Source organism: Patiria miniata, unplaced genomic scaffold, assembly GCF_015706575.1.
Source record: "Patiria miniata isolate m_02_andy unplaced genomic scaffold, ASM1570657v1 HiC_scaffold_3, whole genome shotgun sequence".
NCBI classification, from domain to species: Eukaryota; Metazoa; Echinodermata; class Asteroidea; order Valvatida; family Asterinidae; genus Patiria; species Patiria miniata.
In genome coordinates, this window is record NW_024037069.1 from 37,313,714 (window position 1) to 37,330,404 (window position 16,691).

At 40.8% G+C, this 16,691-nt stretch overlaps 2 protein-coding genes across 2 annotated transcripts; both read right to left on the bottom strand.

The window, feature by feature from the left end:
• Positions 1-580: 580 nt before the first annotated feature.
• LOC119737318 (stomatin-like) lies at positions 581-6,921 on the bottom strand. The gene is made up of 6 exons (XM_038211579.1): positions 6,604-6,921; positions 4,763-4,860; positions 4,062-4,217; positions 2,935-3,194; positions 2,318-2,396; positions 581-1,199 (listed from the first exon to the last, which is right to left on the bottom strand). The coding sequence occupies exons 1-6, from the start codon at positions 6,674-6,676 to the stop codon at positions 1,008-1,010; spliced, it is 858 nt and encodes a 285-aa protein (XP_038067507.1). The 5' UTR covers positions 6,677-6,921; the 3' UTR covers positions 581-1,007.
• A 935-nt stretch (positions 6,922-7,856) lies between these two features.
• Positions 7,857-16,046, bottom strand: LOC119737317 (stomatin-like). The gene is made up of 6 exons (XM_038211578.1): positions 15,711-16,046; positions 14,678-14,775; positions 12,060-12,215; positions 11,341-11,600; positions 10,620-10,698; positions 7,857-10,488 (listed from the first exon to the last, which is right to left on the bottom strand). Exons 1-6 carry the CDS (start codon positions 15,793-15,795, stop codon positions 10,300-10,302), a joined length of 867 nt encoding a protein of 288 aa, XP_038067506.1. The 5' UTR covers positions 15,796-16,046; the 3' UTR covers positions 7,857-10,299.
• Between the last annotated feature and the right edge of the window lie 645 nt (positions 16,047-16,691).

The following is a 16,691-nucleotide window of genomic DNA, read 5'->3' on the forward strand; positions in this document are numbered from 1 at the left end:
GCTTTCATTCTACAATCGAACAAATTGACTACTTAACCAGAATAACTTCTGAATAATGTGATCTGCCAATAATTTTCCACAACCAAATACATACACCTTGACTAAAGGGAAAGTCAACAGACAAAACATCAGCAGTTACAATATAAACCTGTCAATATACAGGGTGGTGAAAAAAGAAGGAAACACACTTTTGACAGGAATTTTTACCTACTTACTTAAAATATTTGAGCTTGTTTTTTTAATGTAGTGAAGTATAGCTCTTCAACCATACAAGTCATGGTGACAAAATCTTTTAAAAAAATCGCAAGAATAGTGTTATTATGTTAATGTGAATACAAGTCACCAAAATCACTGTTGTCCACGTGTAAGTCTAGTGTAGTGTTTTTTTTGTCTTTAAATCAAGCTTCGGAGCTCAGTCAAGCAGATGGAATATAGCCGTCCGTGGACAAACAGGTTTGGCACATGAACTTTGCCATATCTCAGAGACAAAATATGCATTTGCAATCATTTTTTCGGCACTTACGTTTTAAAGATCAATATTTTAATACCATTAAATGGAATTTTTGAAGTATGCTCAACAAGTAGGTGAAAATTGCTGTCAAAAGTGGGTTTTCTTCTTTTTGCACCACCCTGTAGTTAAGTCCATCACAAGTCCATGGCAAGTCTGGTCACAATGCGGATAAACAACAAGATCACAGAAATGTGAAATTTGAAATATCTTGTGACTCAACTCCGAACTGGATGACCTTTGATTGACTTGTGACGTTCTTTTGAGGCTATGAACCCAAACGTCTCTGAAGTGTCTTCAAGACATAATGTCTGAAATTTGCACATCAGTGCCCATTTAAGACCAGTTTTTACATTTTCAGACATTTCATCACAACGAAAAGAGACAAGTTAATGTATGAAGCTGAGCCCAGTGATCTTTTCCCCGTATTTAAACTGATGTGTTAACGGTTGGAGGCGTCTACCAAACCACTCTCGTTTCCTTGTCAGGAAACTATTGGCTACTTCCTGTCCAAGTATCCGGCGAGCAGATCAATGGGCAACGGGAACACGATGGTGGAGTTTTTCTCGGCGGAGATGGTCTGGAGGGTCTGGAGGTACCGGAGCTGCAGGGCGTTGGGCGACTCGGCGATGATGTCAGCAGCCTCCTTCAGGGCACGGGAGGCATTCTGCTCACCCTCCGCAGCAATCACCTAATCACGGGAAAAGAGTTGACTTTTCAAATGTTGTTAACCCCTTAAGGACGGGGTGCAATGGGGGCATTCCTCCAAACATGGAGCAAGTGACCCGCATGACTGCACAGCCTTTGTGTGGTAGCGGGCCTGCACAAAACCAGCAGCTGTAGAACCACGGACTAGCCATGTGCCACGGCGTACCACGGCACACCACAGCTGGCAACTGCATTCCAGTAAGGATTTGCGGCCGCTGCTATAGCCGCTCCCCGTCTTTAAGGGGTTAATAAACCCATAACACATACAACTCCGACTTTTCTTAACCAGTTCGCGTCGGAGGATGTGATGACACACACTGGATGTTTTTATACACAGGCACGGCTGACCAGTTAAGGCGTCGAGATTGCCTCACCTCCGGGTTCAAACACATCAATGTCCTGTGCCTTTTGTACACACACACAAAGTCCGTGAAGTCTGTGGAGGCAGACCGTGTGTTGATCTTGAATTGGCCGTTGTGCACGGCCTATTGTTGTACAATTTACGCTCCAGTGCACACCCCGGAGCATTGAAACATATGAGGTTTCGGCAAGAAATAGCGCACATATACTGTTGAAATTGCTCTTGCAAATCAGTATTTGTGGCTGTATATCAGAAGTTGGCTGGAAAATGTTGCCTTTTTGTGAACATCAACGTTTTCGGCAAAAATAATCTCGGTGCGAAGTGGTTAATATCAAGGATTATGTCAGTGAAAGGGGGGGGGGGGGGGGAGGAGGCCGCTTCCTGACCACTTTTGAGAGCTCCATAGAGGGAGACACATTGCATGCGATGTACGCACTACAGGGTCAGATACAACGTACGCACTCTTCATGCTATTCTGAATGTACACAAAACTGTATCGTCTTCGCGTGGGCACCACCCATACAGCAAACCCCCCCCCCCCCCCCCCCCCCCCCCCCCCCCCCCCCCCCCCACCCCCCCCCCCCCCCCCCCCCCCCCCCCCCCGGTGGTCTTCCAAAACTCTCTCTTTATAAGTGTGAGAGGACAATCTTAAAATTGACATCGACCACATGTACACAAAATTCCACCTCAAAAGTCATTCTCCAAACACTGCTGGAGAGAGTAAATGGAATCAGGCTCACCTTTGCACGGGCCTCCCTGGACGCTTCAGCCTCAGCGGCCATGGCACGCTGCATCTGTCTTGGAAGGCGCACGTCCTTACTGCGATAAAAATGACAACAAATCAATGTCACATGGAGGGAAGGATAAGAGGAAGTGTGGCCTAGCAGTAAGGGTTCGTGACTCGTGATCAGAGGGTTAGGGGTTTGAATCCAGCTGCTGGCCGTATGTTGTGTCCTTGGGCAAGCCACTTCACCCCATTTGCCTTTTTCCACCAAGGAGTGCATACGGGTACCAGCATTAGCTGGGGAGTAACCTGACATGGACCGGATGGGATATTCGGGGGGGGGGGGGGGGGATAGAAATATTCTCAGTTGTTTCATGCCACGTAAACTGGATATATATGCTTGCCCGGTGCGCAATATTTGGAGCCAGAAAATAGTGTCATCTTCAGTCTTTCCCTTCTCAACTGTTTACTTTCGATCTAAATAGTTTCTTGGGAGCACTTTTTAAACTAAATTTTCAATTTTGTTGTGAAGTAAATTGTTCAAACCTTTTCCTTAATATGACAAAGAATTTACTAGATCATGTGAACTTTTTCTCCCAATCGTTTGCACGATTTCCTAAATCCTCAACTTACATCTCAACTCTCTCCACTTTGACGCCCCAGGGATCGGTGGCGTCATCCAACAGCGACTGCAGGGTGTTGCTGATCTCGTCGCGGTGGCTCAACACCTCAGCCAGGGTCTTGGTGCCCAAGACGTTACGCAGGGTGGTGGCAGCAAGCAGCTCCGTGGAGCGCTTGTAGTTCTCCACGTTGATAATAGCCATCGTGGGGTCTTGCACGCGGAAGTACACCACTGCGTCCACAGTGACGGTCACACTGTCTTTAGAGAGGACCTGGAAACAGGGCCACCAAAAAAAACCCCAAGAAAACATAAAATCTATGATTAAACAGGGAAACTCACTGCAGTACGACTGACGTTTTGTCGTTCTGGCTTCAGATTCCCACTGTATTATAAAAAAATTTTAATCAGGAAATAAAAGCAAGGATTCCTCAAGAGTGTTCATAGCGCTGCAAGCTCGCAAGCCTTAGAAACCTGAAGAGAAATGACGACAAAGGAAAGTTCAATAGACCTAAGACGTAATGACCTCACATTTTGTTTACATGTGCACTTTCCTATGGGAGCTTGGTGGATCTCTTCCCCACCTGGCTAGTCCCATAGGAAAGCGCACATGTAAACAAAGCGTGACGTCACTACGTCTTAGGTATATTGAAAGGGTGGACGGAAAAACTTAGACAAACATGAACTTATTCACTCAAGAATAAGACCTATTAGCAAAAACATATAAAGACAATTCGGGCGATTCACAATGCAGAGCGCCACCAATAGTTTGCCACGGAGAGTTCATTTTTCCCAGGGTATTGTGGGAGATGGTCAACAAATTCACAGCGCGGAACATTTGAAATTGTTCGTTTTTTCCAGTCAGTAGTTTCGGAAGCGTATGATTCGAGTATATGTTTGCCCTATTATTTTCTTTGTATCAATATGGTGATTTTTTTTGTAAGGCGGCAGAACGCTATGCCCCTATCTATAACATAATAGCTCAAGTTGTCTACTGACACTCATTCAAATGGGCCATATTTTATCGACCGTGAACTTGAAAAGTTGACTCTCCATGGCAAACACTTGGTGGCGCACTGCATTGTGAATCGCCCCAATTACCAGCTGCTACTTATTTTGAAGAATTCATTTCATACTTTACCTCTTGCGGTGGCACATCAAAGGAGAGCGTCCTAAGATCGACGACGCGTATCTCATCGATGCAGGGGAGGATGAAGAACAGACCAGGGCCCTTGGGTCCTCCCGGCAACAGACGACCAACTCGAAACAGGATTGCCCGTTCATACTCTGCAACGGTCTTGAATTGACAATGGGAAAACCGTAAACACAATTCACTAATTTCAAAAACAAAAATTGAGAATCATTAATCACCTTACATGAGCTTGGCAAATTCGTGGGAAATCTTGCTTTGAGTAAAAATTAGATAACTTTAAAATACCCTGTGAAATGATTCCATCTGGAAAGTTGTCATTTAGAAGAAAGTAATTCTACAGGGGATTTCCAAAGATTATGTCAAGTGCCAAGCCTTCTTAAGAGTTTTTCTATCGCTGGAAGGACCTTTTACCTGTACAATGTAGCCCCTACTTTAACATGTCATCCAAAATTCTAAATTATGAGAAGCTCACCACGAATCACCTTACTTGTCACAGCCAGGATTTTTGTCAGACCAACGTCCCACCAAAAGAAAATTGCATCGCCACATCAATTCCAGAACTTTGTCTGACCAGAAACCAACTATTTTATTTTTGGCCTTAGCCTCCCAAATTATTATCATTATTTATTATTATTATTATAATTGTTTACCCATTATTTATCATTACCAAGCACAATGGGAAAGCTTACCTTGAAGCAAAACCAGATCGAGATGGGAAATGTCAAAAGGATGCACAGTAAAGAGACAAACCAGAGAATCCAGGTACAGAATGACATGCCTTCAGGTTCTGAAAATTGAAACACAGGAAAAATTCTGAAAACAGTTCTCACTGAATAGGCCTATGTATACACAGTTCATGGATGTGCTATATGTATAGTCAGACTTCCTATTATCGCGGCAATTCTAATATCGCAGCATAGGAAACTTCTCTTTTTGCATTGCCAAAACTCCTTCGAGTGGCGTTTTTTATCCAGTTCACCAGACATTAAGACTTTCACCAGACTTTCTGCCGAGTTGTATAAAAAGGATGATTAAAAATGTTGTGCCTTTCGGGACTTCTAATGATTTTAAATAAATATACATGTTTCCAAAACTGTGTCTGCTACCGTCTATATTTTAACATAGGCCTAAATCTTGGCGATCGTGTAGCGTAGGGCCCGGTTCCTATAAGGGAACAAAATCCACTTTAAAATTATCGGACCTACCAAACTAGTTGGCGACATTCTCAATAAACAGGTATGTCATAGATAGAGGGCAGGGTTTTGATTTTTTGAGGGAAATTTGGGGGTAAAATGACAATGACAGCACGGCGACAACACGCGACCCAAAAGTAAAGATGGCGATCACCGCACGATGTACCGTGAGCACGCACGGCGCGCTGAATCGCAAGGCACAAACCGCGCAGGAAAATCGTGATTTCTACCCCAAGAATCTGTTCAAAATTGAAAAAAGGGGGTCATTAGAATTGAGAGAAGTCTGGTTTTGATTGTAAATGTGATTTTTGGGCAATAAAAATATTTTTGACTCTAATTTGATCAAAAGAAAACAGGGGCCCTACACTTCTCGATCGCCTCAATCTTTAATGGTGCTCTGACCATGCATTTCAGGGATGTTTTAGTCAAACATTAACTATGAATAAAAAAGTTGAAATCATTACAAAAAGCGCATCCCGCCAATAGGGAGTCCACCTCCGTTCGCACACTCCGAGCTAGACCCGTGAACGTGGCTTGTAAACTACGTCCACGTGTCTAACTCCGAGCATGTCTATTTTCACAGGCATCGTACATGGAATAAATCACACACCGTCAGATTTGTTTTATATCAATTTGAAAGGGAAGAGTAAGGAAGAGTATAAAGGGATGCACGCGTTAGTTACAAATAAATATAAGATAGTGGATATTTTGCCGGAGGTAATGACGGCAAACTAACGATAACTAAAGGTTTGCCGGCGGCAATCCATATCAACAGAGGGCGCTGTACTCTTTAAAATAGGGCTGAATTATAAGATGTATTAAATTCCCACCAAAAGTTGTGTAGCACGTTTGGTGTAATGGTTAAGCAAAGGCTCTAGTAAGCGGGATGACTCGCGTTCCATTCCAGCCGCACCACATATTTTTTTTCTCATCCCCAAATAAATAAGAATATTCCTCTTTTATTATTTTAACGTGTCTCAAACATTTTTTGCAGAGTAGGCCCTATTACATTTTCTTTTTCAGATTTGTGGCTCTGGAGGATTTTTTTTAAAAGGGAAATAAAGTCCGAAATTATAAAATGGTCTGAATCCCATCTTGTGAATACAAAAAAACAGTAACTGCGCATGTTCAGTTCATATCCGGCAAACTAACGTTTACTAAAGGTTTGCCGTCTCCGGCAAAATATACACTGCCTAAATATAAACTAGTAAAAATATGAACACGAGTGCGTAGAAATAGGAGCGCGTAGCTTTAGGAGGTCAGACACTGACAGTCTGACGATACAAAAAAAAATACGAGTTTTATTCTAAGAGCTCGAGTAAAGCAAAGTAACCTACCATTTCTCTCAGCTTGGTACAGTCTCGTCCGCTGCTCTGCACTCCTGCTGTTTTTTGCACCATCTATCTCCATTTCGGCGAATTCTTAACCTAACACTTCCCAGTTTTTTTGTGATCAATACACGTACTAAACAACTCGACTGTACTCGACTTGGTGCGTATTTTGTGAATGACCTTTCAACTAGAGCTAGCTAGCTCTTGCAAAATTTTGTTGCTGCTTGATAAATTAGACTGGAAAATCAACCCTCGTGACGCGTGTGTACATTAGTACGTACGTGTAACAGCACGCATACAACGTTGCATGCATTGCGGAAACCGAACTCTGACTCTATACCAATGCAATGACGTCATTTTATATTTTCCCTCATTGACGGTATGGCGCGTGACCTGTTTTTTTTCTCTCGGCTGATTGATCTCTCTACCAGTATAGCTCTACCATCTTTTTCCATTACGTAGGTCTTAACTTAAGCTAGCTGGGTACTATCATAGTTGATATTTATCTTAATGAGAAACGGCATTTTCTGATGTGTCGACGCACTATCGCAACTGAACATGACATGGCAGACTATTCCTACCTCCATTAACACCAATCAGACTCAGCTTTTTATATTAATTTAAATAGCCAACCTTTATTAATGGGCCCAGATTTTTAATCATAAAATTTTGTTAGGAATTAAGGAAGAGGCGAGGGGCCCGGCCGGAAGGGGGTGGGGGTATGATAGTGCCGGTATCGTCGTTTTTGCATAGAAATATTTGGCTAAAAACTGAGATATACTAACTAGTAGGCCTACTACAGGCCGCCGAATCCAAAATGTTTGCCCAGGCTGTAGGCCTTATAACTACATTTTCAGCCGGCACAGACATGGAACTGAGGAACGCGGTCCCCCACTCCCGGCTAGCTGAGCTTTGCACCTCCTTAGTGGACGTTTGGAGAGCGAGGGGCGTACTAGTTCTGCCTGGAACCATGCACTAAACGATTTCACAGTCTTCTACTTGGAAAATGTATATCGGTTTATCATTAAATTGAACAAAGAAAATGTTGTTTTTAGCTTTCAATAGAATGGTTTTTAGTATATTTGAAATGATAACGCATAATAATGCTACCCCCCCCAAAAAAACCCAATCTGCATCCAAGTTTGATGATATTCAGACGGGAAAAACTTTCAAAAGTTTGCAAAACTTTCACCCATAACACAATAATGAGTGATTTCTGAACAACCTCCCCCCCCCCCAAAAGGTCAGATATCAATACATGATATTCTTCGTACGTTTTATTTTTTTTATTATACATTATAGATTTTGATGTGAAAATCTGCATAACATTTTGTGAAGGCATCATTCTAGAATAAAATCTTAAAAACACCGAAATATATGTGCAAAGTACTATAAGTACATGACTTTAAAAGGTAACACATACGAAAAAAAATACAAAATACAGGGTTTTGGTTAACGATAACGATGATGTCAAGTGTGATACGTGACAAATGAATTCCAAACACATATTAGGCCTACGTGGATTTGTCGAAACTTGGTATAAATTCTATATTTATAGCCTACTATATTTATATATTTATTTGTATTTGGCAATTTTAATATTCGTGTCAGGTTATATCTTTGACATTTCAGAATGAAAAGTTGCTCTGAAGGCGAGTTGACAAAAACATTACAAACAATAAAACTATCAGGCCTGGAAAAATCAGGCCTTAAAAGTTTCTGTCCCTTTTTTTTTTCCTTCGAGTGTCACCCCAAGAATTAGATTTTGTTTTGAAATTGCTATTTTTCCCCCTAGCAATACAAAAATTATTGACTTTCATGAAACATCGTACACAAAATCCGTCAACTATAACACTTGATGCGCAGTTATTTTTTTTTGCGTTATGGGCGCAAAAGAAACCCAACTACACGCATTATAGAAAAAAGTATCTTTTTCTGATTAAAGAAAACATGCAAATTGCGTAACATTTGCTGAAGAACACGGGTATAGAACAACCAAGAAATCTGCACTTATTATCCCTTGAAAATGGATAAAACTGTTGCAAAACTGCTTACTTACAAAATTATTTTGGCTTTCAAAAAATGCTTGGATCCAAATGTCAGGCCATCTAACTTTATTTGATTCACTTATTAATAAATGACCATGGCCATTAACGATTTAGGATCTACGAATCGAGATTTCATTTTTAAAAACTACAATATACGGAAATAATTTTTTTTTTTATGGTATATGAAAACACTCTATACATTGTAGTTAAAGAGCCCATGCAATGTTTTTTTTAATGCTATCCTTGAAAGAGCACAAGTACCTTTGTGTCTCATACAATCCTGCATGGTTTCAATTTTCATTTTGCCATTTTCAAGGGTATTTTGGTGCCTTTTTGTTTTTTTTATGCTGATGAAAATTTCCATATTCATGAGCATAGTTGTGACGTCATTCAGGCAGTAACCTCAATGTTGCAGCTATTTCTGCACCAAACGTTGCCAGAATTTTGGATACTTTGCTGCTGTAGATTTTCTTTTTCTTTGGTGATTCATTGTTGTGTCAGTCAGTAAGACAATAAGCAAACTTTTCTCACAAATGTTTTCAATGAGCACAATTTTGGGTTCACAATTTTAACAGAAAACACATAAACTGAACAGCGTCTGCCTGAAATGACATCACAGCAACAGCACCCTCACTTGTCCCGAAAAGCATGGATAATTTTAAATGTTTAAAGAAGTGAAATTTTCAAAAAAGATAAACGAAACAGGGGAAGTCGAATACTTTTCAGACACTTGCCAAAAATATGTTCCTCAGAAAATTCATTTCATGGACCCTTTAAATTTGACTAGAAAACAGTAAAAACTTGCAGCCTGATGACAGAAGTAGTCAGCTGGGTGCGAGTCTCACTGTGATAGTCAAATCTACATAAAGAATTTTGAAATTGGTTAAAAGCGTTCTTAACATTATAACATGAATAAAAATGCACGACAAAAGTGATGAAATTTTACAAAAATATTACACACAAAGTAAATTCACGCCGTCTCCGAGCAGGTATGCTTCCTGTGACTACGGCACCGTAGCGCCCCCATGGCAAAATCTTAACCGTAGCCACAAAATTACACATTTCGGACTCGGCCTAGTCCCCATACTTTGATGGCAGCCATCTTGGAACTAACTTAGCTGCGATCTTATCTTCCACGTGAATACGCGCGAGTAAATGGCACAGTATACATGTACATGGTGATGATAGAGTACATTCGTAAAGCGGTGATGATATGATTAACAGTTGGTTTCATCTTTGATTATTTTACTAAAATTTTAAGATTTAGAATTTGTAAAAATACATGCAGAGTGATTTTAAAAATGTCAAAATGCCTCTTTTAAAATTGAAATAAAAGCCATTTTTTTCAGAGGACATCAGTTGCCAATAATACTTCCTCTTGACGTTTTCAGTTTTCAAATAATAATAGTTTCAGAAGGAATCAGAAAGCAAATGAACGAGCAGCTTTTGGTTTGTTTCTTTTCTTTTCAAATTGTAAATCGACATCTACTGATGACGTTTTCATCGAAAAATAGTGGATAACGTGCAATTGTGAATGGTGTATGTAATAATAATGTCACAACCTGAATGTTTGTATTTTCATGCACATGACTTGACTCCATAATGGGCATCGAGGAAGACGCCGCCGTGGTTGTGTCGGTCAGTCCCATTCGAACTAACGTTTCATCATTCCAGCGAGGATGTCGATGGGCAGCGGGAAGATGATTGTGGAGTTCTTCTCGGCTGAGATGGAGTTGAGGGTCTGGAGGTAACGGAGCTGCAGGGCGTTGGGCGACTCAGCGATGATGTCGGCAGCCTCCTTCAGGGCGCGGGAGGCGTTCTGCTCACCCTCTGCAGCAATCACCTGAAAAGGTTGGGTAAAAAGACGAAGTGAAACTCTAGATTTGATCCTGATACTTTCCCAACTGTCCACGGTGACGAGTTTGCGTTATACGGGAATATTTAAGCAGCTATTTTGACCGTAACGCGACTCACCTTTGCACGGGCCTCCCTGGACGCTTCAGCCTCAGCGGCCATGGCACGCTGCATCTGGATTGGCAGGCGGACGTCCTTACTGTTTTGGTAAAACAGAAACGAGATATCAAACGAGATGTCTATCATACAGGCCCATACTTTGGGTTCTATAGGAACCAAAGCAGTACAGGGTGAGTCAAAACAAAAACGAAACCCAAATGCCAGGACTATTGTTTTAGTGAAGTTCGGCATGTAGCACTTTCAAAATCTAGGATATGAAAGCCCAATTCATAAGCTTTCTTTAGTACAAGCATCACTCATATATACTTTTCAAGTTACGGAATTTTAAACACAACCACCGTGTTAACGTTCCGTCCACGGATCACAAACAAAGTTCGCGTTCTTTCAGCAAAACGAAAACAATTCATGCACACATCCATATGTGCACACTTTCTGTCAGTGGACAGAGTTTTAAAACGGTGGTTGTGTTTAAAATTCCGTAACTTGAAAAGTACATGAGTGATTTGAATAATAATATTTGTACTAAAAGAAAGCTTATGAATTGGGCTTTCATATTCTAGATTTTAAAGGTGCTACATGCAGAACTTCACTAAAACAATAGTCCTGACATTTGGGTTTCGTTTTTTTTTGGACTTACCCTGTATATAGATAAATGGTTAAGGAATTTCGGAAGCCTGTTTTTAAATCGTTATTAATTCAGACTTATCATCCTTAAACTTACATCTCAACTCGTTCCACTTTGACGCCCCAGGGATCGGTGGCGTCATCCAACAGCGACTGCAGGGTGTTGCTAATCTCGTCACGGTGGCTCAACACCTCAGCCAGGGTCTTGGTGCCCAAGACGTTACGCAGGGTGGTGGCAGCAAGCAGCTCCGTGGAGCGCTTGTAGTTCTCAACGTTGATCACCGCCATAGTGGGGTCTTGTACGCGGAAGTAGACCACGGCATCTACGGTCACCGTCACGCTGTCTTTAGAGAGCACCTGGAAACAAAAACGGGGTATAATCATAGGAATGGTTTATGGTTTGTGGAACGTAACTTGAGAACGATCATTTTTAACTACGAAAGTATGGCAAAAAAATACAAGTAGTCTCTTTGCGAGACAAAATAGATAAACTGATATATTTATTTTTGAAATTCATGAACATCATGTGCGAGATTAATGGAGTTAAGAATTGGCATAATTATGACATTGTCTTCTCAAGCGTGCAATTCCTGATGAATGTCGATGATGCATGGAAGGTTTTGTCCCTCCGTTTATTTCCCTAAAGCTCAATACAAAACCAATCGCAAACACATGCAGAAAAACTATAGACATAGAGAGCTAGAAGGTTTAGCATGGTAGGATGGCAGATGTATAAACTTGTGTAATTATGAGTTCGTGTTGATGAGTTGGATTCTGGGGGTACATAATCATGCATCAATGGATCAGTCTTCATACCTCCTGGGGTGGCACATCAAATGAGAGCGTCCTAAGATCAATTACTTGGATCTCATCAATGCAGGGGATGACGAAGAACAGACCAGGGCCCTTGGGTCCTCCGGGTAACAGACGACCAACTCGGAACAAGATGGCCCGCTCATACTCGGCTACAGTCTACAGTCAAGGCAAAAGGGGCAAAGCCTTTAACAATAAGTGATAACAGGGAAACAGAAATTGCGCCAAAACAGGTTTGATACATTTAGAGTTATGTGGATTCATCTTCTGATGCATATAACTAAAGATCTAAATTCTTCATTAGTTGAGGGTTCAAGTCCAGCCTGGAGTTAAGGTGCATGTGCCCTTGGGCAAGACATTTGTGATGCGATCAAGCTAAATGAGCCGTTTGTCGGGAACTTTCATTTGGAGATTCAGGCCAAAATTAGGGCCACTTCATCACATTACTTCATCACGTCTCTTGGTGTTCCAACTTCCATAATTTTTTAACTAAAGATGGTACCAGCATGCAGTTTTCTCAGCAGTAATGCTGAGATTGTGCTCTTTTCAAATCTGTTTAAAATTTTTTACCAGGGTCGACAAACGACTCATTTAGCTTGATCGCATCACATTTTGTCACAATGATTGCTTTTTCCCAAACGAGTTTGCATTAATTAGCCGTTTGCACCAAAATGGCTGGCCTGCAGATTCTCCAAGGAGCTGATCTAAGAAATATATTCAGGTGTCCAATAAGGTTAAAGGAACTACATAGGCCGCAAAAACAATTGATTCATTGTTCTTGTACCAGCCGTTTTTTTTATAAACGTGTTTTCTAATGGATTTTAACGATCTTAAATGTATCTATACTGTGAAACTTATTATTTTCTACTTTCTTTTTGGTAAGACACATCATTGATTACAGTTTTAACAAACTTCTATCTAGACCACGACAATTGTTCTATTTAATGGACTTATATTTACTGTCCGAAGGTATAAAAGAAGTATTATTATTTGAAACTGAAACTATATTGGATAGCTATTTGGACGACGTAGGCAGATTAAATGCCAGTACAGTATTAAAAGCGCTGTAGGTACATTTTTGACCACGCCTGACTGTTGGGTAAAAAGTCTTACTGTCCTAAGCCGACTGATTTGGCTCATCGTGCCGGCATTAATGTCGATGTTAAGCCAAACGCAGACTGCGCAGACAGACGGTACGTGGAACCGTCGGCAACGTTGAACCGGGTGCAACTTTGCCGATCTTTGCGAGATAAATTTTGGTTTGCGTCTGCATCTGTATCTGTATAGTCGGTAAAGCATCCAATGGGAAACATCACACCAACTTAGAGAGAAGTCAATGAGAAGAAATTACAGCTTTAGAGGTGGGAGGAAAAGCCCAGAAGATATTCTGGGGAAAACCTACGGAATCAGGTAGGGACTGAAAACCCGATCCACATTGACCCAGGCGGGATTCGAACCCGGGTCACAGCGGTGGAAGGCGAGGAAAGAACCGCTACGCCAACCTGACTCTTCATTTCGGCATTTGCGAATGAAATGTTTCCATATCATCATTTCTGAGTTGCAGTTTCTTGTTTGCGTTGCTCTCTGCGTTTCAATTACTTCGATATGGAAACTGCATAGGCCTATGGCTTCACCTCATGTTTCCGTACAGCACAAAATAACCGATAACATATTTTATTCTCATGGATGGGATGCCATCGCAGGTTACCCCCGGCTAATGTAGTTATTAGTTTATTTTATAAACCTAGCTGGGTGAAGATTATTTTGTGAGAGGCAAGTGTTATCCAACGCGTTATTTCGTCTGCTTTGGCTTTTCACACAACAGTGACAGTCCCTTTATCTTGTATCTTGTAATACTTTGATCGTTTTGTTCTGAAAAATGGAAAGCGAAAAGCATAAATGTATTTTTTTTAATGAGAACATTCACGACTTGCAAAAACATGTCGAAAAGTGATCCAAGGTCTTGTGACGCCGGCGGGAACCTTGCACCCGGAAGTAATTTGGATGGAAAAATCGCGTCACTCGAACGATTTTTTCGTCTTTGAAATACGACAAAAGCACAAGGTCATCACATTCGCCACAGCAGTTGCAACAACAAAGTAACAATATTAGTCGTGTTTTATCGTTAATTGAATAACAGACAATGAGATTTAGGTTTTCTGAGAAGTGGTCTTTGTTTTTGATTTCAAGTAACATATCGCAGGTGCAAAAAGGCCCTCATTAATTTTAACTTACATGAGTTTTGACCTCTTTTGATGCATTCCTTTGTCATGTTTAATTAGCCCATGTTGTTTTTGAAACATTAACAAATCACACAAATTCCCCCCCCAAAAAAAAGCTTTTCTTTTCTCCTCATTCTTATTAATCTGAGAATAATTTCCCCTCATTGCTTTTAAATAGTTTTCCCAGTGTTCTATAAATCGTCGTCAATTCAATAAGTTCAACATTAAATGACCCCTCCCGACCACACACCCAAAATGTAATCTAGAACTACCAGTGAAAATAAAAAAAATAATAATAAATAGAATCATATTATGCAAGTTAAAGGAAAAAAATGATAATCAGAACACGAGGCTGACAGTAGGTGATTTGAATCAGGCAAAACGTAATGGTGGACTCACCTTAAAACAAAACCAGATCGTAATCGGGAAGGTGATACTAATCAGCAGGATGGAGAAGAACCAGAGAACAACGGTGCAGCATGACATTTCCTGGGGCTCTGGAAATACGGACGAATTTGTAAATGGTCATTTAAAAAAAAAATACAACCCAATTGCGAATCGAGACAGAGCAATGTGGCCAAATCTCCTATATCTTTGATTGCATTCGACACAATTTGGATGCAAGATCTTATAGACGTTTAGAATGAAATGTATTCATTTGAATCGATTGCGTTTTCATTCGAATCTACATTTTAGTACAGGGTGAGTCGGATAAAGCAAATAAAGCGAAACCCTGAAAAAAAAAATGTATTTTGAAAAAAATATGTAGCACCAAAGATAATGACTGGAAAGCCAATTTCATGAACAACTTTCTTTTGGGGGTCAAGGACCAAATTCCACTGAATACTACATGTGTTGTGCACAAGTCTCGTATGGAAAGAAATGCATACTACAGGTTTCCACTCGGTAGTATTCTGTATCTTTCGGTGAAGTTAGGGGTAAAACATAATGAAACTGCCCAATCCGTTCAAAGAATATCACTATATCAAAGCAATGACCCTGAAACCCGTTTCGTCTAAAAAAGAATTAGCATTTTATTGTGTGTTAATTCTGACTGTTTTGAATAACAAAGAAAATGACACAAAATATGACACTTTAATAGAGCATAAAAAAATTATACTGTATACACTTGACGTCCCCATGGTATAATCGCCGATATAGGCCTAATAGATGCATATAAGTCCCCTATTATACATGCAGTACCTCCCGCAAGATAAGCACCAGGCACCAAAACCTGCCTCCCCGGGTCCACACCAACTTTCGTTGCCCAACTGTTGGGTTTTGCCTCACAGTCTTTCAAAAAACACTCTGATTTTTCGAGTCTTAATGGCACATAGATTACACGTTAATGCATCAACCGTTGCAAGCCAAATCTATTTGTTTAACAATAACTCCATGACAGCTAGCTAGCCCGAGTTTCGTGTGTACCTACCGCTGTTCGTCTCCACATTAAATCGCTGGGCTGATGCCCCACTTTTCGTTCGTCCACGGGACGCTTCACCAGCTTCACGTTCCATGTTGGTATCTGCCTTTCAGTGGAGCTCTCAATGTACAGTAATAACAATCAATATATCCGACCAAAAACTTGAATGCAAGGAATGGAGTATGCAGTACAGAAAGTCCGCTGACAGTAGTTGCTATGTGTTCTGGATGCACCAGGCGTATCATACTACACGGTATTGGTAAAAAAAAATCCACCCTGCTGATATCCCACACGGTGCGAAGTCCGTATTATAAACAGCAAACCACCCATTACGCACTCAATTCCCCTGTACATGTATATGTAAACAGGGTCAGGCACAATTTTGTGACGTCACCTGACATAATAATATTTGGCATAACGCCTGAGTGAGTTATAGAGTCCGGGGAGCGAAATGGGAAAAATGAATCACGGCATGGTGCACACAATTGCAATTTGAATGTCAATGCGGTGGCAGTGTGCACTCTGCATCATCAAGCGTTTGTCTAGGCCTAATACAAGAAACAAAATCTTCACTGCAATTATGACCGATTTTCGCTAAAAATTGCATGAAATAAGAATTCTGACTATAGTTAGGCTTCGATCGTTGATCGCAGATCTTTGCACCGACATAACAGCCACCATGCCAAGCAGTTATATGTAATATTCCTTACGGTGACTAGTAAACAGTTTTTGTAATTTTCTCCCTTGCTTGGCACACAATATATTAAGGCCTATTTTACGACTACAATTTTGCACGTTTGTATTTTTGAAACAACTCATTGTTTTGCCCAGCCCGCCGCTGCGTTCAAGGTGGTTAGTCTATGTAACAGACCACGGCGAAAAGATATGCTCCGAACGGGTGATCCTCAGACTATGGGTTGGTTTCATCAGCAAAACATTCTGAAATGTACATGGGCGTCGCCAGGATTTTTTCTAGACGAGGGCAAGGCA